At 38.9% G+C, this 22,684-nt stretch overlaps 1 protein-coding gene and 1 long non-coding RNA gene across 4 annotated transcripts; one reads left to right on the forward strand and one right to left on the reverse strand.

Annotated features, from left to right (window-relative positions):
* Nucleotides 1–1,142: 1,142 nt before the first annotated feature.
* Nucleotides 1,143–5,128, reverse strand: LOC117244095. Its single transcript, XR_004496533.1, has 2 exons — nucleotides 4,929–5,128; nucleotides 1,143–4,494 (listed from the first exon to the last, which is right to left on the reverse strand). It is a non-coding gene; the product is annotated as an uncharacterized LOC117244095 (long non-coding RNA).
* Nucleotides 5,129–5,132: 4 nt separating this feature from the next.
* GCFC2 (GC-rich sequence DNA-binding factor 2) lies at nucleotides 5,133–22,453 on the forward strand. 3 transcript variants are annotated; one of them, XM_015620807.3, is made up of 18 exons: nucleotides 5,133–5,573; nucleotides 6,703–6,810; nucleotides 8,252–8,413; nucleotides 8,930–9,148; nucleotides 10,105–10,184; nucleotides 11,118–11,233; nucleotides 12,944–13,130; nucleotides 13,622–13,745; nucleotides 14,938–15,016; nucleotides 16,225–16,337; nucleotides 17,071–17,270; nucleotides 17,681–17,834; nucleotides 18,106–18,227; nucleotides 19,395–19,471; nucleotides 19,650–19,716; nucleotides 20,441–20,587; nucleotides 20,926–21,050; nucleotides 21,396–22,453. In XM_015620807.3, the coding sequence occupies exons 1-18, from the start codon at nucleotides 5,234–5,236 to the stop codon at nucleotides 21,508–21,510; spliced, it is 2,535 nt and encodes an 844-aa protein (XP_015476293.1). In that variant the 5' UTR covers nucleotides 5,133–5,233; the 3' UTR covers nucleotides 21,511–22,453. The 3 variants fall into 3 exon arrangements, 2 of the variants coding, with proteins under 2 accessions (XP_015476293.1, XP_015476294.1); XM_015620808.3 differs by having other exon boundaries at nucleotides 17,684–17,834; XR_004496531.1 differs by lacking the exons at nucleotides 20,926–21,050; nucleotides 21,396–22,453 and having other exon boundaries at nucleotides 19,247–19,471.
* The last annotated feature ends 231 nt before the right edge of the window (nucleotides 22,454–22,684 follow it).

Genomic DNA, 22,684 nt, shown 5'->3' on the forward strand with positions numbered 1-22,684 from the left:
TATGATAAGATAGAGGCTTGTTCCAGACACAGGGGCAGGGCTGAAGCACAACAGCTACTCATAGGAGACAAATTAAATGAAAAGTGTGGGAGGAGCAGAAGTAGGATTTAGTATAAGCAATATTTCATCCTCTAGGATTGTTATCATTTGTTAACCTGGGCTTCTAGTGGGAGGTGTTCCTGCCTGTGGTAGAGAGGTTGTAACTAGACGATCTTTAAGGTCAAACTCAACCCATCCTATGATTCTATGATCTCCTTGTCATGTCTGAGCCAAAACCAATATACAACAGCAAAACCTAACTAGATATAATGAAGATGGAGAAACTAATACTAGCAACTCAATTTTCACATTTAGGCTTTATTTTTTGATCATTATCTGTACTCTGTCCTCAGTTTCCTGTTACAAACAGTTTTGCTGTCTTCAGAGTAATAAGGAAAGACCTCCAGTGACAGGAAAAAACATCATGAATAAAATTGCTTAGCCTGAACTGAGTGGCAAAATGTAACATGACTTCTCTGCTCTTAGTTTACTCCATAATATTGCTTATTTTCTTTGCACTGCTGCGGGAAGGCACACCAGAAGTGAATGCTTTATTCTCCCTGTCCAAGCCCTCTGACCAGGCAGTGTTGAAGTTTGATGACAGATCTCTTCCTATAAATGTACGTTTAAAACACATAAAGTTAAACCAGAATCAAATGAACACCAGAAATCAGTTACTACAAGAATAAGCCATGGTTTGTGCAGTTATTGGTCAGAGATCGAGGAACATAAAGTGACAATTATTTCTGAGTGGGCAAAAAGCAGTAATTGCTCAATAGCGACTTGTACACATTCCTCTTGTAGTGACCTGTTTAATTTTGTTTCCTAATGAGTGGCATTTCCTCATCTGGAGAGACCAGCTTGTTGTCCCAGCTATAAAGAACTACTTAGGAACAGCCACACCTACCTGTGGAGTGACAGCTCTGACCCCTATTATTAGAGTCAACTCTATTATTCATGCTAAATTTTCTTTTGCACCTCCTCTTTTTTTCCCCTCTAGTGAACACACAAGCAATGAGCCCTCACTCAGTGCTGCTGCAGGTTTCATATTTACAGCAGTGTCCAACCGCTTTCCTCCTTTTGAGTAAATGCTAGATACTGTCTTTTAACTCACATCTTTATTTTAAAATTGAGGCATAAAACACAATGGGATAAACAAAAGGACAAATTAATATTTGCTTTCCACACCTAAAAAAACAAGAGTGGTGCACTTCTGATATTGATTCTGAGTAGCAATTTATCAAAAAGTCGTAGAAGGCACAAAGCACACGCTGCATCAGAAATAGAACTAGAGATCTTGGTTTGCTCTCTGGACCAGAAGCCCACACAGGTTTTAAAATAACAAATGGCTACTGTATTCATTTTGCAGGATTTTCTATTACTTCATAGCTGTATAAAATAAAATATTCATGTCCCAACTTTGTTCCCTGCCAAGCACTGATATGATTTAGTAGCAGATGGGGAGCTGGACTGTATTTGTTCAGTGTGGCAAAGGCTTCTTTGCCTACCACACTGAAATTATTTTGGGATTTACAGAACATCTATGTAACCATAGAGAAAGCAGCTTTCCAGACAGGCCAGACCATGTTGTGAAGGGAGGCAGTGCTGACTCATGCAGACTGAATTATGGCAAATAAAACTTTGCCAGCTGCTGAGCAGACACAGGAGTTTTACTTGCTATCCCTAGCTGCAGTGCAGGCAGGCAAAAATGCTCAAGCACACAGGAATTTCACAAGTGCCAAGTGCTGACAATAGCAAAGTAATGGGGTTGAGCAAGGTTATTTGTTGCAATTTTACAATCCTTATGCCACAATTAGTAAATAACGCCTTGGTGAAACGGAGCTGCAGTCATTTCAGACGCATTTGTTTCTCCACACTCAAGTTTTGATGCAAGCCAAGAAACCACTCTAATCCCAATAGGCTGGGATCCCTGCTACATTTGCTACAAATCTGTGGGTTTTTCCCCCCACAAATCTTTCACTTTTAGGTGCTAAAAACCTATTATTTCATACATACTGTTGGGTTCTGAGGACCAGTACTACTTTTGAGTAGTGTACCTCTTGTGTACTGAATTTTGTGAGGTTCTCTGGAATTACACATTTCTTTTAAGGGATGAATGATACAAATATTGTGAAAATTTGAAATAAATCTCAGATTTCAGAATGTTTCCTGAGTTGCTGTGAAACACAAATTTTCTCAGATTCACAGATTTCTGGAGAGATGCTATAAAAAAAGTACATACTATGACAAAGATAGGCAAAACAGGGTAAAACAGTAAAGTGATTTAATGATTAATAATTAATAAAATTAATAAAAACAGGGATTCGTTGAAATGGCAAAGAGATCACTGTGGTTTTAAGTTGTCTTATGGGAGTCTACACAAAAGATCTGTGTTGATGGAACACAGAAGTTTCCCCTGAGTGTGGCTCTTGCCTGCTGTAACGCTGAGTTGAGGTGCTGCTGCCCCCATCTGCCTGACATCCTGCTGGACTTTTTCATGAAAAACGGAAGCAAAGGCAAATTCTTTCACCAGCTGCAAGTAATAACGTTGTGCTGTACCTCAAATCAGTGACAAAGTTATTGCATTCAGAGGGTTGGATCTAATTTTGCAGTCTTTCCCCAGAATAGAGTTTAAAAAAACCTAAGGATTTAGGGGTTTTTTTTGGAGTTGAAAGTTGTCTTTGACCAGAGGTAAGTCTGTCAGAGCAAGTCACCTTGTCACTTACATTGACGTTAATGTTTAACAGAGTTTAAACCAGAGCTGAAATCAATGGAGTGTGAAAAGAGATCACACTATCAGCCATTAATGGGTCACTTGAATTTTCACGCAAGGTTTATCTTGCTTTTATCCTGCTTCTTGCTTTGGAAAAGGAAATCTATAACAATTTGCTGATCGACTTCACTGATCTACTCCCAGTGTTTCTGAAAATTCATTTGCCGGAGGAATTTTGGCTGCAGAATCACTAAAACACTTAAGAACAAATTATGTGATCAATAAATTCTCACCTGTTAACTTTAACCTTCATGGCTAAATAGATTAAGGCAAAATTATCCTTTTGTCCTGTGTCAGCAGCGTCAGGAAAAGGGCTTTTACTGCCTAACAAGATAAATCCACTGGCTCTTGGCAGTGGCAGTCCTTCCAAGAAATACTGCTCTGCATTGCTGTGGATGAATTTGCTTTTCCTCTTTTGAACTGGGATCATCATGGACTGGATGCCACTGCCCAGATTAGTGTCTTGGCACTTAGTGAGTATATTACTGGAGGGACAACTGCAAACATGGCAGTTTCAACCTGCTGGAAAGACAAAGAGTACAAGAGTTGTGTCCCATGTTTCTGCCAGGCTGAGGTCCTGGGCTATTTTGTCTTACAAGGACCCAGCTCAGTTCTGCCTGAGTAGTGCTCACTAGACTGACAGGATTTAAAATCAGATGAAAAATAAGGAACACCTTAATACAGAGACACAGCCAGGGAAAGAAGCTCTGTCATTACTATAAAGATGTTAAAGGTTCCTGGTAAAATTCCCATCTTTGCTTGGCATGATGAAGTCTTCATCAATCCTGGAGTGGTAAACAAGAAACAGGAAACTTCACAGGCATCATTCCATGTAAATCTGTATCTGCAAACTCTGCTTTTCCCAGGTTGCAATGGAACAACTCAATACACCTGTGCATCCCCAGACTATTCTTGACTTCACCCTTCAGTCAGAGAAACTGCCCAGGGAAAGTCCATATCAATTCCACAGCAATAAGGCAGCTTTGAATCAGAGCCTGCAATAAGTCAATTTAAACACAAACCCATGGACAGGTTTAATTTCAGCATTTGCATAAGTACTTTAGTTTTTCCACCACACATCCACCCTTTTTTCAGTGCAGAAAATGAATAATGCTGCAAGGTGAATTGTGCTTCCTGAATTGTTAAAGTGTTTGTAACCTTCCTTATTCACTAAGTAGCCTTGGGTTTTATTTAACAACCATTCAGAAGCAGTGTTGAATAAAAATATATTTTAGTTGATTTTCTCTTGGGTGTTTATGTTATTCTTTCTGTAAGGGTAGCTTCACAAACGCAGCTTTTTCTTCACAAGATTCCTGAGGCAAGTTAATATTAGTATCTTCATCTTACAGATGAAGAACAGAAAGGTGGAGCAATTTAAGCAAGAACATTTCAAACATTTGCTATTCTTGGATACTTCTCTTGGGACACAAAGGCTTACTTGAAGGACTTGCTCTGCCTGGTTTCATTTGGAGTGGGATGTACTTTCCACAGAGCAAATCACACGCAGCTCAAGTCAGCACGGCAGAAATCAAAGGCTGGAACAAGCTACAGTGCAACTCCTCTCCAAGTAAACCAATTTGTCATCACTTGTCACATTCCCACCTTCCTTCTGTTCCCAGCCATATGTTCCCCTCCCCTTCCACCAGCACTGGCACCTGCCTGACTCCTTCTGTGAGCTCAGCCTAAGGAAAGAGAGAAAAATGTGTGATTTCTTTCTGACAACAAGCTACAAAGTCAGTTTTGCATTTATAATAATCATAGAATCCTAGAACGGCTTGGCTGGGAAGAGACCTTAAAGATCATCTAATTCCACCACCCCTTCCATGGGCAGGGACACCTTCCACTAGGTCGTTCAGAGCTCCCTCCAAACCGGCCCTATAAAGTAATTTATTTGTTTTTAGTGTACATTATTACTAATTCTAATAATAATGATTTTATTTATATACAGTTAGGCATTAGCAATTACATTTAAATTTACTATTGATTTACATAATATAGCAATCAGAAAAGCTTATAAATAGTCATTACAAATTATCGCAATGTAATTTACATATAACTTATGCATATTGAAATAACACATTATCATGTATTATTTATAAATTAAATTTTATAATACCAGAACTCCATAAGCTTTCGATGGTACCGCGGAGGAGGGGGAGCACCCACCCAGCACGGCAGCCCCTGCACTGAGGGGCTCACGGCTCGTCAAACCAGTTACATTTTCAGGCATCAGTGAATCACCCAAAAACGCCTTTTACTTGTTTTTTTAACAACTTCCCCTTCTCCCGCTCCGTCCCTCCGTCCCTCCCAGCTCCCGCCCTCACGGGCGGGGCGCGCCGGGGTCGCCGCGCATGCGCGCCGGGACCACGTTGGGGAAGCGCCGGTCCCCGGGAGCGATTCCCGGAGCCATTCCCGGGAGCGATGTTCCGCCGTCCCCCGCGCAACTTCCGCGGCCGGCGGCGCGCAGCCTCTAGCGGCAGCAGCGAGGACGAGCCGGAGCCACGGCCGGAGCCGGCCGCATCCCCGTCCCCAGACTCTGGCGCCAGCTCGCCCTCGGAGCGGGAAGCGGAGCCCGAGGAGGCCGAGGGCGATGCCCCCGGCGCGGAGGGGCCGCTCCCCGGGGAGGAGCCGGCCCGCAGCCCCCGCGGCCGGGCGCGCACAGCAAGGCCGGGCCCGGGACAGCGCCAAGCCGGGGCCGCAGCGGGGCTGGGTCGGGCCGGGAAGGAGCTGCTGAGCTTCGGCGGCGAGGAGGAGCGGGAAGGTGAGGAGGGGTTGTGTGTGAATGTCCCGCAGAGCAGGGCCGGGGGCTCCGGGATCGGGCTGCCTTGGGCTCTCGAACCCCGCGCTGGGCACTCTCCTGCCTCTCGCTGTAAACACACCCAGCGGTGCTGTGTCCGGGGAAGGGCTCTCGGCAGGGTTTGCGCGATAAACCCGCACGAAAGTATGGGCTGCGCCTGCTTGGTCTGGAAAGGACAGCGGCTCTCATCAGTCGGTCCAAATATCTCAAACGTGTCGAGAGAATGGTGCCAGACTCTCTTCAGGATGAGAAGCAGTGGCCATAAACTAAAACACAAGAAGTTTCACCTCAACACGAGGAAGAACTTTTTTACATCACGGGTGGCAGGGCAGTGGAACAGCTGCCGAGGGAGGGCGTGGGATCTCCCTCTCTGGAGACATTCCAAAGCCACCTGGACACATTCCTGCCTCACCTGCTCCAGGTGAACTGCCCTGGCAGGGGCGTTGGCCAAGGTGATCTCCAGAGGTCCCTTTCAATCCTAAAAATCCTGTGATTCTGTGAAAAGTACTTAGACAATTATTTATGATCATGTTCTTCCATCTGGAAAGCATCTGAAATCTTACAGCTGGAGAAAACCAGAGAGAGCAAGTACTGTGTTATTTCATGACTAGTTAATGATGAACAGGCTTAAGTAAATGAAACTTAAATGTTTAGTTGACACTTCTGGGCTGTTGCTGCTGTGGTTGATGAGAAGACATAGCCACCTTGGTGGGGGCAAGCTACAAAGAGGCCCTGCATTTCAGCAGTGCAGTGTTGCTGTGTTGAGGAGGCTGAGCTGCACAGTTTTTAACTAAGAGGTGATCAGTCATGAGTGATAAAGCCACAGTAATATTTAAAATTAATCCAGCCAGAACTGAAAGACTGGACATAGCCCTTAGTGCCATGGTCTTGTTGACATGTTGGTGTTTGGTCATAGGTTGGACTTGATCTCAGAGGTCCTTCCCAACCTAACTGATTTTGTGATTCAGAAGTTATGCTGTGCACACAGAGTTTAAATGCACTTTTGTATGTAGTACATATATATTATATGTATGTGCATGTGTATTGTTGACTTTATTAATATTACTCAGAATTGCTTTGTTTTATCTGGTAGGTGAAGAGTTTTTTAAAATTAAAAAGCCATCCTTCAACGAAGTAACGTTTAGAATTAAAAAGAAGGAAAGCCTGTTCCCTGCACAGACAGAAGCTGAAGAAAGCAAAAGTAAGTATTTTTTTTTTTAGTTAAATATTGTATTAAATGTGTGAAGGGTGATGTAAAAATACTTCTGATAGATGTTTTTTACTTGTTAATTGAACCCAGAATTATACTTAAAACATTAGTTTACAGTTTATAATTGTAATGTATTTGTGCTGAATTTATTTTCTGTTTGACCTTGGTAAAACATTATCAGAACTTGGGGGCTGTTCTTGAGGAAACCTGATTATGCAGAACCATGTACCTACATCAAAGTTAACAAGGTGCTGCTAAGTTTAAACCTCAACATCTTATCTTTCAAACTATTGACCAGGTATCCACTGCTTATTACTGTCAAGTTGCAGTTTGATCTGAGTATTTGCATTGAGGGAAAATGTGGGCTTAGTAGCATTTTGTTTGATAAAACTCAATGTAAACATTATTAAATTGTGTGCTCTTACAGCATTTAAATATTTTGATTGAATGCAGTCAATTGCCTTGATTATTCTGGTAGTATCCATAGTTTCATTGAAATATAGTCAGTTGCCCAGAGAGGCTGTGGACTCCACATCCCTGGAAGTGTTCAAGGCCAGGTTGGGTGGAGCTCTGAGCACCTGGTCTAGTGGAAGGTGTCCCTGCCTATGGCAGGGGAATTGGAACTACATGATCTTTAAGGTACCTTCCAACCCAAACCATTCTGTGGTAAGTTTCCTGTTGGAATATTTGGAGCTTGTGTGCTTTAGAAGAAAACGTGTCTAAAAGTTCTCTTTATGTATTCCCCTTTTTACACCTCTGTCAATTCACAGATATACCATATTTGCTAATTTTAGATAAAAGTAAATTAGGTTGAGATTGAGCAATAATTCCCTTTGAGATTGAGATGGTAAATTTAATAACTCCTTATAAAAGCATATCATATTCTTATAAAAGGTGATACATTCTGTTGTTCAGTAATCTGATGATTTACAGAAAGTGTAGTGGCAGATGAAGAGAAATCAGTATTTTTAAAGAATTTGATAATAGCTGGAGACAAAACAGATACAAATATTTATGGTTTAGATAAGGACTCCCTCATTGTTAATGCTTCAAAAAAAGTGCTTTCTAAATGCAGTTTTTCAAGTCAAGAATCCAAATACGCTGTGAGCAATCAGAATATTAATTAGTTGTTATCTGAGAGCTGATCTCATTGCTTTTGTGCATGTAAATACACTCTGTGTCTCAGAAGGACTTGTAGTCTTTCTCTGGGAAGCATAATCAAAGAATGCTTTTATTCAATACAAGAATTGGCTTGTAAGTGTCCTGGAATATTACAGTTTGACTTGTTTTGATAAGAACAGGTGGAGATAGACAAGTGACCAGTCTTTGCTGCAGCAAGCTGTAAATAATTTCTGGTAACCAGTTATGGCACATTATATTCCAGCTGTTGAAACTGAAATAATGGATCATACTTTTTTCCCCCATAATGCAGAAATCTGTCAGTTGGATCCTAGAGTTGGCAATACCAAAGATACTCATGAAGAGGAGGAGGAGAATGAGGATGAAACTTACTCTTCACTGAATGAGGACTACAACAGTTCAGACTCTGAAAATGAACCCAGCTCTCCACAGAGGAGGAAGGATTTATTACCAGGTTTGTTCCTGTCTTTTTGTTTGTTTGTTTTTTTTTGTTGTTTAAGAAAGCTATTTTAGAACACTCTGTGTTTGAAGAACCTGACAAGTTAGGTGAGATGAGTTCTGCTCAGCTTAAATCACCTAAGGTATAGGCATCTGTTTATCCTGAGTCAGGGCTACTCTTCTGGAAGGATAGTGATGGTTCCCCCATATTTTCAGTTGCAAACATTCGCTGTCTTTCTGTGCTAATTTTGGGAATGGAGCAGAAATTATGAGCACTGGTTATAGAAGAAAGGCACCAGAAAATTCTTCTAGTGATGCACAGTTCCCTTCATGTGGTAAAAACAAAAACTCATTTTGAGGCTGAGAACCACTTTTTCATCTCCTTATATTCTACATGGTAATCATAATAGAAAACCATCTTGTGTTCTGTATCCAGAGCTGTACAGTGGTGCTGAACAGTTGTGAGGATTAGCATTAGATATAGAGTGTTACTTTTAATCTCTTCCTTAAATTATCTCTCTCTTTGATGCAGGCAGTATCCCCAGTGCAGCTCACGTTGAGGCTGCCCGGAGGAAGCGTCACTTAGCCAGGACAGAGGCTGATTATCTTCCCCTGGATGTTTCAAACAGTCCTCAGGTCTCTCAGAGAAGAGGAAGCAGTGGTTTGGAGAGTGAAGATGAGTCTGAAACAAAGAATCTCGATTTTGCTCCTAAATTGAGATCTCTTAGGCAGAGGATGACTGAAGACACGGGTGAGTTTGTGGTGTTTCTCCCAGAGGCTTTGTTTTAGTCTCTGGAACAATGTGGGATTTGTCCAGTAGGGAGTGACCTTTGCTTCTCAGGGCTCTTGGAAAAAGGCTGTGCAGTTGGTACTCATATGGGTCATTAACCTGGTTTAGATCTCACTTGTGGTGGTACAGGATACTTTGAGAAACGTTTACAAAATTATTTTTGGCCTTGCTGACTGCAAGAAAATGGCCTTGTAAAAGGCACATTTACTGTGAAAAAAGTTACTGTAAGTCCTGCCTCCTGCTTCTGGTCTGGTCTTCCAAGTGCTCTCCCTGCACTGACATTATAAATTTGGAAAATGAAAAACAAACAAACCAGCATTCCAGCCCTTTAGAAGTAAACAAAGCTACTGCATGCAAAACATGACTGGCTTTTCCATTTTTTTTATTCCCTTAGAGCTGTTTTGAGTGTTGTTTATGAAGCACAGGTTTGCTTTAGTATTTGGATAAGGGCTATAAGGAATGCATAACTATGAGCAGAATCTGCCATTCAAATTAATGGTAATGACATGTTTTTGTATCTGTAGTTGAGTGGATGTTCTGGAATGCTCAAGGGTTGGTTTGGTGTAGTGTCACAGTCTATACTTACACTCTTATTCACATGTATTATGCACAGCATTGCTTTGAGACATAAAAACAAGATGTTTGTGTGCTTCCTACTGTGGTAGTAGTTGTCTGAGAAACAGTTGGGGAAATGAATGTTAGTATGAATTCTACAAATCACAGTTTCCTTTTCCAAACCTTCCTGACCTTTCAGTTTTGCAGTCCTGCATCTGCAGGTTTTTCATCTGCTGTTTTTTTTGTGTACCACTTCTCAGTATAAGTTGAGAGACCCATTGTTGCTTTAGCTGGAGGAGAACATGAGAGGGGGAAAAATAAAGGGGGTAGTTACATCTAAAAACAGTTGTTTTAACTTCCAGCATCTGTGGGTGATGGATCGAGTGACGATGAAGCCAAGTGGGAAGAACAGCAAATAAAGAAAGCTGTTAAACTCTCTCAGGTGATACATGCTTTCCTAACCATTGGAAATCGCTTTTTGCTTATAGGCAAGAGAGCTTGTCTGGAGTACTGTTGTATCTCCATCCTGCCCTCTCATTAAAGGAGGATTTTAGGAAGTTATTCCCTGATTCTTCAGGGAAAGATGATTAGAAATATGGAAAGATGATAATGAAAATCTTTAATCTCTGTCTGTCTGTTGAGAAACAGTGTGGTAGTGTCAACCTCAAAGGCAAAGGTATCTGTTTTGGTAAGATATCACAAGAAGCAGAGAAGAAAATTCTGAACTCTGATTTTTTTGCTGCCATGCAAGAGATCTTGAAAGCAAGCATGTGCAAATAAGACAAATGTGGCAAACTTGCAAAGCAAAAATTACTCTTTTATTCTGCTAAATTTCTTTTGGGTGGCAATCTGAGAGTTCTCTTCACAGTTCAGCACAATGCTGTCTTTTTTCCAATAAGTAATTGGCAAAAATAAACTATATTCTGATGTGCTGGAAGTTTTGTTTCTTGCTTGGATCACCTACTCTGGATTAGACTAGGAGCATTCAAATAACCAGCTCTTCACTGAGGTCAGAATTGACAGCTGTAGAAATTTTTCCATTTTGGAAAATTCAGGGAGTAAGGAATGGGAGAAAGTTATAGCTTTCTGAGACTGATGTTCAAATCCAGTATGATATGTGATCTCAGGTCTTCATAGTTTATGAAAAAGTTAATTCTGCTCTTCAGGAAGTGGCCACGATTTTTAGCAGTGGACCTTATTAGTTATGGACTTCATTTTTTCAATTGATTGGGTTTTTTCTAGATTTTTTTTGTGATTGAAATACATACCTTTATATAAGATGTTTAGTATTCAAATGATGTCTTGTTGATCTGTAGAGTTGTAAAGGGAGAATTTGTGTAATTGTGTATTAAAAATTGACACTTAATTCTCGTAGGAAATTTGTGATGATGCTTCAGTGCATAAATATCAACCAAGCAAACCCAAGTTTGATACCTCTGTTTCTCTACCACCTGTGAATCTGGAAATTGTGAAGAAGCGACTGACTGAAAGGTAACTTAACTCCTTAACTTATGAGTTGTCTGAGTTTTTGACAGAGTGAGACAACAGCTTTGAAGTCTTAATCTTTTTTCCAGAGCATTGGGCTTCTTTTGGGTTCTTTTCTTGTATAAACATGTCTAATGGAATACTATACATTTTTTACTTTTTGTGGCAATGCTTTGTTAGAGGGGAGCATTTGTACTTTCCAGGAGTGTTTCTGTCAACTCAGACTTTAGAAAGTAAATTTATTTATTTGGCAGCAGCTTTTTATGCTTGCTGGCAGTTCCTGACAGGAGCCTTGGCTTGATGTTCAGTTTGCCCAGCAAGCAGAACTTCACTGGGGGCAGGTGGAGCTAGCACACCCACCCCTCCTATGGTATTTCTTATACCAGCTGCAAAAATAGCCCACTGTTTCCTAAAGCATCCCAAGTTCTCTGCAGTTCAGAACGTGCCTGGATCTTTTTCTTTAGTTGTGTGCTAGGCTGTGACTTCTCTTGAGCAGCTCAATTGCTGTGTGGGTTGGACATGGGAACCTCCTGGAGGGTGTGTGGGAAGGACAGCTGGGGTCAGGCATCCCAAGGTAAGCCATCCCCTGTCATCCCTCCCAGCACTGGGAAGCAGCTGTTAAGCTAAGTTTAGACAAGTAACTTAATACAAGTGAAACATAAATTGTGCTGTGAACTTCCACCAGGATCTCTCTATATAATCTTTGCTTTGTATGGAACATCACTGATGCATTTGTTTAGAAAAATGAAACTAAGCTGGACTAAATATTTTTGAGGAGTTGTATGCTTTCTTAGCTTTAATTATCTGAAGGGAATTGAGTTAACTGTAGGAGGAATTTATGTACAGAATCAAAAATAAGAATACAGCTGTCAAATGGGAAACTTGTCTGGAAAACAGCAAGAAGGGGAGGGGGAATCTGTTTGGTGTAAACTTTGTAGATGTTTTTAACATAATAGATTGAAATAGATTAATCTTGTTTCTTTTTAATTTGTAGCACAGTAGAACACAATGGTTTATTCTCTTTGGCAATAGGTGAACTAAAATTTGGGTGAAGGAGGTGAAATAAATTGTGGTCTGTGCCTTGATTCTGTTTTAGGCCTGCTTAAACTGAGCAAGCACTTGGGATATGTAAGGAGGGAAGGGGTAAAAAAGAGAGGAAGCAGAGTTGTAATATATGTAAATGTTTGTGTGCTGCCTGTCTGCTAGAGACAGCTGTGGACAGAAGTTTTTGGTGTTTATCACACAATACTAAGAGTTCTCAGTTGGATTGTATTTAATAGTGAGCACATTGTGAATGCTTACGGGTACTTCTGTCATGCAACTTTTATTAACTGGTATGGACATGGTGATGTGAGCTGTAGTTTTTACCAGATTACATTGGGTAGACTATTTAATAATGTGATACCATGTAATTTTGACTTTCATGTTTTTGGTAAATGTGGTATATTGAGGAATCCAGGTAAAATACCTGTGGTGCTTTCAAAACCAGCACCACGTAAATGACATTTGGGTCTCCAAAGCATGATGTTTCTCCATACCCTGTGCTTCTGTAAATGTCGGCATGGGTAAATCTTTCAGTGCTGCTCAGATCAAATGCAAGTGCTATTATTAGCACAGGCAAAGATTTTGTATGTGATTATAATGGGAAAAATGTTCTGGAATGCATCAGCTGTTAAGTTGGCAATAGTTCTGATTGTCTGGGTTTCTCTCTTTTAGGATAACATCCTTACGGGATGTGCACCGCGCCCACCAGAGAGAGTATGAAAAATATATGGAGGATATTGAGAGCTCAAAGCTGTCTGTCCAGGAGCTGGAGAAGTCTTCAGATGCAGCTTTGAATTACAAATTCTACAGGGCCATGAAAACATATGTAGAAAACTTGATAAACTGTTTGAATGAAAAGGTATATACATTTTCCTTTTTATTTTTTTTTAAGATGATAAAGGTGTATTCTCTCAGTGAAAAATGAGGGATACCACCCAGTTAAAAATCAGTTCTGTCAGAACAAAATTTAATTTTAATGTACTTTTCTGATACTGCGCAGTTGTGCATTTCTTCAGGTAACTTTAAGAAGAAATGTTATTTAGTGAATACATTTTCTTCAATGGCTAGTGCCTCAAAAGCAAGCTGCACTAAAACATGGGACTAACAGTGTTCTGGTGAACCCTTTTGTATGAAGCCTTAGTCCTTGATGTGTAAATGGCATTTAATTTGTGTTTTCAGCCTTATCAAAGAAAGCCTGAAAACTGCCATGACTGGGAACTTACTCTTCAATCTATGACACTTCAGGTTCTAATTTTACAGCTGTACTAAAAACCCATGGAAGTTGGTTTTCATTCATTCTTGTGAGATTTAAATCAACTGAAAGCCTGATTAGTGTTTATTGTATTGCAGCTGAAGGACATTAATGAACTGGAATGGGCGGTACATTCCCTTCTTCAGCAACGAGCCGTGAGAGTATCGAAGCGAAGGCAAGAGGAACTGAAAAATGAATCTGCTTATATTCAGCATCTGACAAGTTAGTACAAAGTTCATTATTTTTCACCTTTGATCTCCTTTACCCTTCCCATTGTCAGTAGGCTTATTCTGCTGTACCTCATTTGAAATTATTAGCTCAGTAATGCCCATGATACTGTTTTTCTCTGGTTTAATTTTTCTGAATATGACATGGCTGAGTACCTTGTCAATTTTTAATTGTTCAATTTCACATCAATATTTAAAAAGAGAAATGGTAGTCAGTTTTCCAGTAGCTCTCAAGTTGGAGAAAGCTTGCTTATTGAATTCTGTGAATATCTGAAAAAGCTGTGTGTAATTAGCAACATCACTTTTATCTGAGAGTGTCTGTAAGGCTATGTGTGTGCTCAGATTGTAGGTTTCAAGCTAGGAGGTGACACAGGTGGCAGAGCATGAAGACAGAAGCTACTTAGTGTAAGGATTTTATCTAAAAGAAAGCTGTGTTTCAGTCACTTTTGGAAAAATTAGTACAATTTTCTCAGCCTATATTTTCTTTCCTCACCAAGATACTGTTTATACGCTGTGTGAATCTCTAGCTGCTGCTATTTAAAAAACCCAAACAAAGCAGACCTCCAAAACCAAACCCTTTAAAACTGTTTAGGCAAAGCTGAGAGCAATATGCTTGGAGCTGCTAGGAACAGATGGAGGGCAGATGCACTGTATCCTGGTAAATACTAAATCATATGGGTTCAGTCTTCTCACTTCAGAGGATAAACTGCTGATGAGAGAAAGTAGCAGCCTGGATGGTTTTGTAAAATGGTGTAGCCAACTGACAGCAGGTGTAAGGAGGAAAGGGTAATGCCATAGTAAGAGCTGCTATTAAAATGATTTTACCTCCAGCTCTTTACAAATGAGACTGTGTTGCATGTTTAGCAGCACAGAGCATTGTTTTTATGTTCCTAGTTGTATTTAATATAGTGGAAAAGCTGGTTTTCCTTACATGATAGTACTTCAGTAGTAGTACACCCTTTCTCTTCGGCATGTTTTGCCCATCAGCCAGTAAGTGCTACAAGGAATTTACTCTGATTTAGTCTGGATACTGTTAGAGTTTTGACTAGGTTTGTTCTTTTGTTTGCTGTTTTCCAGATTAAAAAAAAAACCAACAAAACCTAACAAAACAATAGGAGATTGTTTCCTGTTTGAAAATAAAACAGAAACTTTAAAAACATACCACTTTATTTTTGATTGTCTTATAGGTGGGAATGACAATCCAGTGAAAAGTAAATTGGAAGGTGCTGAGAAGACAAAGCTTTTGGAAATGTGTGAGCATCGAAGGTAACTGTTACATAGAGGTGCACTTAACTCTGATAAAAGTGCTGTGCACTGACTTTCTGTCATTCCTGCAGTCATGAATGTAAGCCTGTAGGATTACTAAATGAGATTACACTGAAAATATTTCAGTATTTGGTTTCCTAATCTTGAAATACATGGAAGCCATGTATGTATTAAAGTCATTCTCTTCATGTTGATTTGAGCCTGAATGCTAATAGACCTGGATATTTGAAATTAAAAAACCTTACTTGAGACAAATCTATGATGGAAGCTTTTTCCTTTCTGATTTAATTAATAATATGAACTTTTACAGTAACATATTTTTGTATTACATATTTGTATTTTGTATAAATAGTAAAATTGGGCAGAATTGTTTCTGCTGGAGAGGTGGTTGTGGTGATGAAGCAAATCAACCTCTAGCCCCAGGTTTGCTATCAGTGGGTACATTTTGGATGTTCAGAGATTGGTACCAATTTTTATATTATTGGGAGCTTTAAAAGTTTTACAGTTGCAGTGGTATCTCAAGTCATAATTATACTTGGAAGCAGCAAGTACCTTGGAATTTTAATGGATGAAAAGTGGTATAATAACAGCAATTTCCACTCAAATCAGTTACTGTGTAATGTTAATTGATTTAAATAACTGTTTAGAAGTATTTATGCAATATTATTTCCATATAATTTATCATTTTCCTGTGGTAGAAATTCAAGCCATTGATTTTGCATCCTTTTTTTCTTGATGCCGTGGCAGTAGTTTTTAGAACCTCACTGGCACATGGGTGCTATCACCTGTAGGTGATATATCCTGTAGGTTGTTGAACAAGTGATCCAGGACTGACAGGACAGTCTGAGAGCTCAGTAAACACACACTAAACTGTCAGACAGGATCCAGTTCAATACCAGATGCACAGTGTTGCAGGTGGGATGAGTTTTTTGCCTCATCAGTGGTGAGGAGGTGAAGTGAAGGTTATTTCATGACTCTTGAGGGATGTTAATGATGTTGCTCTAAGCTCTTGGATGTCAGTTCCCAAATCCCCTCCTTTTTCCACAGTTTAAGAGTCCATTTGATTTCTTTGCTCCCCCATTGCCTCTCCTTAGGCTGTTTTTCTCGTGATCTGTTTTAAGTACATGTGTTGAAGTTGGACTATTTTCTTTAAGCTTTCTCCTGCACACAGGAGAGGATAACTCATCTGGCTTCATTCCGAAATGCAGGACTTGCAGGCGGCAGGCGAGGGAGCAGGCAGGAGAAGGAGATCACCACGAGGGCTTGTCAAGTGATGAGGAGCTGACTCCCACAGAGGTGGACGAGTTCCAGAAGAGCAAAGGTTGGTTACAGTCCTAATCTGATGTCCTAGATCAAGATCTCTTGATATTTCTTTAATGATTCCTGTTTTTAAAGGAAAGGTAGAGGAATACTTGGTTTGAGTTCCATGTTTTTATTCGCACACTGTAGAAAAAACAGTGCCCAGGCAGTTCTCACTAATGACTTGGGAAGAATGAATGAGTGCTTGTAGATTTCCTGTGGTGGCAGTACTATACATGGCTTTTTAAACTGTAGGTAAGATCTGTCAGATTATGCCAAAGCTGATCTGACAGCACTCAGTGCAGTGCTGCAACATGTTTTGTACAGTAAATTTATTTCCTGAAGCTGGAGTAAGAATTAAAGGTTGTTTTAATTATCTTGAGTGAACAGATGAAGATGAGGAAGAGGAGGGAAAGGTATAATAGCTTTTCTTCATGTAACAGCAGAAGGATTTTGACACCTGAAATGTTAACATTGTGGAACAATGTTTGAAACATAGTAGTTATATAAATCTGTGAAATAGAGGATGAAGAAACTTCCCTTTTCTTGGTCTTCTGACACTATTTGTTTCTAAAACTGGGTTTTTGCGGGAGCTGTTTTTAAACCATTTCAATGTGGGGTGTGTCAAAGATAAATAACAAATGCAATTCTCCTAAAAATATGTCTTATGTCCTATAGATGTATAAACTCTTCACCTTATGCCTCAATAAGTTCTGTGCTTGTTTCTTTTTATTCCCAATGAATATTATCCATAGATAATATTTTAGAGGATAGTAGGAAAATCTTTGAAGATGTACATGCAGATTTTTGTGACATCAGAAAAATCCTGTTGAAATTCCAGGAGTGGAAAGAGAAGTTTCCTGACTCTTACTGTGATGCTTACATCAGTTTCTGCCTGCCTAAGCTATTAAATCCATTAATCAGAGTTCAGTTAATAAGTTGGAATCCTCTCGAGGTAGGTGCATCAGCTGACATATTTGTTAAAATTTTTGTGTTTATTATGTATTAATATGAAAAATTATTATTTTTTTTTCCTATACATAGCACAATGTGTTGGAAATTAAGACAGCTACTGTGGCTACTGTGTTGTGTCAAAAACTGAACTATATTGTGGAATCTTCCCCTTTCCTTTTACCTCCAGCACCTTTTGCCACACCTCCTGTAAAAATAGTTCTTCTACTGGGTTCTTTGAAGACACTTGAACAATCCCACTCATTAAATTCTAGCTTTAAGTCTAGTTTTGCTGTTTTGGCCTATTCAGCAATGAGGGTGGATCTGAAATTAAGTGGGAATTTGGGGTGTTATTGGATAGAGCTTTTCTCTTAGTGCTGGCCAGCTGAACAACTAACAGGAGTCATCTTTCAGCAGAATTTTACAGAGCTGGAAGAGATGCCCTGGTTCAGAGCTATAGAAGAATTCAGTGATGCAGAAAATGTATCTGAATCAAAAAGGGATGATGATCATGATAAAGAAGTTTTGCCTAGAGTGATTGAAAAAACTATTCTTCCCAAAATTGCAGGTATGATAAGATTGTATTGAAAATATTCACTGCAGCTACACAATAAAACCTTAAATAAAACCGATAATATCAAATAATGTTGGTAATATGACAGTGCTCTAAGAGGCAATGATTGTGTAGTTCCACAGAGTGAGGGTATGGTGGCCTCTTCAAAATTATTGTGAGAGGCTGAGCTTTTTATATGTTTACTTCTGTTATATTGTAATGGCTTGAAACTTAGACTGGTAAGTACATGCATATTATGAGTGAAATAAATTACTATTTTTTTCAGGATTTGTGAAGAGTGTGTGGGATCCTTTATCTACTTCACAGACAAAGAACCTTGTACAGATTTGCAATAACATCTTTGGAAAACAAATCCTTTCCAAAAATGAGCCCAGCCGAGCAAGAGAGGTAAAAGCTGTGGTACAGAGAAAGGGGAACTTCATCTACCGTGTGTACTTTTGTGTGTGCTCCTATGGGCACTGAGAACATTCTCCTGAAGTTGTTTGGTTCTGATTACATTTTTGTTTTGTCTCTTTATATTAAGGGGATTTAACAGTTAAACTTCCAGATCTCTGATTCTCTCCTTGTTGAAGATGATGATGGAGAAATTAACTACTGTTCATAGAAAAATTCTGCCTATTCTGTATCTGTCCAGAATCTGTTTGTAGATCTCATCTTCCTTCACTGCAATAACAATGATTTGCATTTAATTATCTTTCCAAATTTGAGCTTTAAATACTGGCAGTGTTTCAGTAGTCTATTCCTTAAGCTTTTATTTATAAAGTAGGCCTAGAATTTTAAAACTTGAGAATCCCCAGAGTTTCATTAATTGGTGAGGAGAAAAAATACTATGTAATCCTAGCAATCCTTTAAGAATTACTTTTATATTCACTCTAGGAAGTCCTTCTTAGCCTGATTCTGGGTTTATTCTGATGTAGATCAGGAGGTTTATCTAGTGAAAATCAGATGGATTAAGTGGTGAAATGGGATAGATGTTTGGGCCCAGAGTATGAAAAGAAATATTTTAAAGAAAATGTTTATGCCTTCCAAAGTTTGCTGTTTTGAAACCATGGCTTAAAGTCAAGTGATACAACTTATCTTAGCAAGAATTTTAAATAAATAAATAGGATTAAGAAAAAGGTAGGTGGCAGTCTATGGTACCTGAAAACATGTTCCTCAGAAATGCATACTATCCTAGCTATGGTGAATTTTTTTTTTTTTAAACATAAAATTTAACATCTTTTAATGGAGATCCCATGTGTAAAACTTAGGTTTTAATCTGTACAGTTTTCCTGCTGCCTTGCAGATTAATGTGCAAAAAAAGGCCTCACCTAGGGATATAGCTTAGGGATATAGCAAAACCCTCTAGGCTAAGCCTATAGATAATTACAGCTGTGATTTGTCTGCTGTTTCTATTTTTTATTCAGGGTCTCAATGTGTGTTACATACAAATGGCAGCTGCACTTATCTCTTAAGATATCAGACCTCTTGATGAACTAAATAACCTTTGAGATTGTTACAAGTGGAATATGAAGTCTTTCTTCTGAGGACACATTAATAATTCCTTTTTAATAGGATTTGATGAACACAGTTGTCCTAAGAATGAAGAAATCTGTAGAGGAAGATGTCTTTATTCCTCTGTATCCCAAAAGGTAAGCTAGCCCTGTGAGTCTCTTAAGTTTCTATTTTTTTTAGTTCCTCTACTTTCTCACCTACAGATGTAAATGAAATATTGTAGACATCCATGTCTGAGAGATCAGATGTCTGTTTATCTTCTTTTAAATCAAACAAAAAATAACCTTTATTTTAACTTTTTCTTCCCATGATCAGCACTGTAGAAGACAAGTCATCACTACGTTCAAAATTTCGAGAAAGACGGTTTTGGTCAGCTGTTAAGGTAGAGCAAATTGTTCTGGTTCTGTTCTCTTTGTCCTCTCTGAAATTCATTTCATTGGAAACATTAACATCCCAGCCAATATTCCAGTTTTTCTGCTGTTCATGTTGGCTATCCTCCTCCTTGACTCAGAGCAGGTTAATTATCAGGTAACTTAACCTCAAGGTATTATACCTAAACACAGCCTTACACCAGGATCAGAAATGACAGTTGTAAGGGTTTATAGTGATAGAGACAACAGAAAAAACCCTCAGTGCCTAATAATACTGACATGAACTACAAAAAGATCTTTGTGATACCACAAACTGTCATTGTCATGTCATGAGGGACTGTGTGTAGTCTCGTCCTGAGCAGCTGTAGTAACTTTTCACTCCTGTCTTCGATTCTCTTAAAGTTTGCTTAGTTGCCTTCTGTATTTAGCAAATTGTTAAACCTCCTAGAAGGGTAAAATGTTCCACCCTTGGGAGGTCATATATACACATATACAGGTGCATATAGATGTCTGTACATACACATAGATGTACTTGTAATATTAATTAGGTTATTTACTCTATGCAGTTTATTGGTGGCTAACTGACCAGAAGTTTGGAGAGTGTAAATCCTAGAGTTTGAGGACTTGAATTGGATGCACATAGTACCTTTCTGTGATCTTTCTTTTATGAAACTTGTAACAGTTTTAGCATACTTCCAGCTAGCAGCTCTACAGATCCTTTGTTCTTTACTGCAGCTGCTTTCCAATGTTGTTCTTTGGGATGGGATTGTCCAGGAAGACAAGGTCCGTGATTTGGGACTGAGCAAGTTGCTGAATCGTTACCTTCTCCTGAACATCCTAAACACACCACTAGGGCTGGATAATATAGAAAAGTGTAATAAGGTAAAAGATAATGTTCTTTGGAAAAGCATGTATGCTAAAAGCCTTTTTTCATGGAGAGGGGTCAACACTAAAGGTAGAATATTTTTTAAAAAATTTAAACATTTAAAATTTGATTTTAATTTTTTTCTTTTAATAACCTTGCTGCATAAGAGCATTTTAAAGCAAGTACTGGTCTGTAGTTTCCTTAAGCATAACTACTTGGAGATATAATCGATGTTGTTTTGAAGTAAAAAGAACATTAGTAATGACTGAACCTGCCAGAAGGGTGCTGTCAGAAGTGATGTGACTTAATTATATTGTAATACTCATTAAGCTTTTTCCAAATATTGTGTGAACAGGTGGTTGCATGCCTCCCAGAAAGATGGTTCCAGGATCTCAAGGGTGGATCAACTCTCCCTGAATTACTGAACTTCAGCCAGCACTTGCTGCAATGTGCCCGTGCGCTACACAAGGACAGCCACAGGTAATGGATGAGGCTGTCCTTGGGATTCAAGTGCTTCCCCCAATACTTAGTGTTAAATTCTTTTTTAATTCCTTAAATACCATATATTTGGCACTTTCAAGTATGCTCATGTCATGTGTATCTATGTATCTATATCTATATATATATCTAAAAGACAAGATGGAGTCTAATGTGAAGGAGCACTTTAGCAGTCCTTGTTTCCTGTGAGAGTTTGAGGTTGTTGACATTGGGTGCTGTTAATAATTAGAGTAACCAAGGTCATGAAATAAAAATGATACTTTAGACAGGTTCATAAAAGTGCTGCTATAGATCTTTCTTTTTTTTTTTTGTTTTATTCTTAAATAGTGATGAAACAAAAGAAGTTCTTCTCCTGCTGGTGAAAATTGGAGCTCTGCATATTGTAGAAGACTTCATTGAAGAGCATAAACTTGAATACCTTAAAGCAGTAATTGGGAAATAGAAAGCTTTGCAGGAATGCTTACATTACTGAAACAAGCCTGGTATTCATACTAAACCAATTCTAACATGAAATTGAATTAGTGGATCCTACCTACTCAGAGGCTGTGGTAATCACTATCTTGCTGATAAATACGTGAGGTGATTTTTCAAAATGCCTTTTACTGCCATCTACTCCTAGATTAGTGAATATTTAGAAGTTGCAGTTGTCAAAGCAATGGTTCAGGCATTCTCAAATGTGTGACAGTGCTTTACTGCTGTATCCTTCTTGGAAGGAATCCTGCAGAGAAAGTGCCTGTGAACTTCATCACTGCTAGCCAGTAGACAACTTGACAAGTTATTTTCAGTATTAACTGCTAAATAGCATTCTGACTCGGCAGTCACTGAGCTCTTGTGATTTGTGGTCCAGTGATTTTTGGCAGGGTTATTGCTAAGCCATTTCTAGTGAAAAGGAATTCATGATGCCCCTGCTGCAGAAACAAGGGGGGGGTCAGTGTGCAGGTAAGGAATCAGGATTTTGATCACAGACATTGTGATGATGAGAAGAACAGAACTTCAGTTGCTTTCTAGTAACTGGAATTCTAGAAATCTCCCTTTGCTTCCCAGTAAGCGCTACAGAACTTTACTTCTTCATATCCTTATTAGGATATTATATGATTTCTAATGTTTTATAATTTTGTATATTTGCAGTAAATATTGTTACAGAATAACAAGGATGTTTCATTGTAAAAACTGTAGTGCACCACAGAATCTGTATGTTAGTGATTATTTCTCCAAAATCTTCTGGGAATAGATTTTAACTCTTCTTGACTTCATTCTTATGCCTTCTTTTTTATATTTTTTAAGTTAAAAATATATTTTTGTAAAATACTTTAATTGTAAATAGGTTTGACAAAAGATGAAAAATAATTTGGGATTTTTTTTTGAAAATAAAGTATTTTACTGTGGTAATGACTTACAGTTCAGTTCTTTAACATGTGACAAAAATATTAAGATCTGTGGAAAGAAACCCCTCCAGCTCCAGTAACCCTCAGTAGCCTCAGGCCTTATGTTACAAATGCTGCTTTCTAATAACCAGTTTCTGCTGTTTTTCTCTCAGAATGCCAACAAAAATGCAACTGATAATCAACACTCACCACAAGCCCATGATCTCATTACTTTTCTCTTGTTCTGCTTTG

Source organism: Parus major, chromosome 3, assembly GCF_001522545.3.
Source record: "Parus major isolate Abel chromosome 3, Parus_major1.1, whole genome shotgun sequence".
Lineage (NCBI taxonomy): Eukaryota > Metazoa > Chordata > Aves > Passeriformes > Paridae > Parus > Parus major.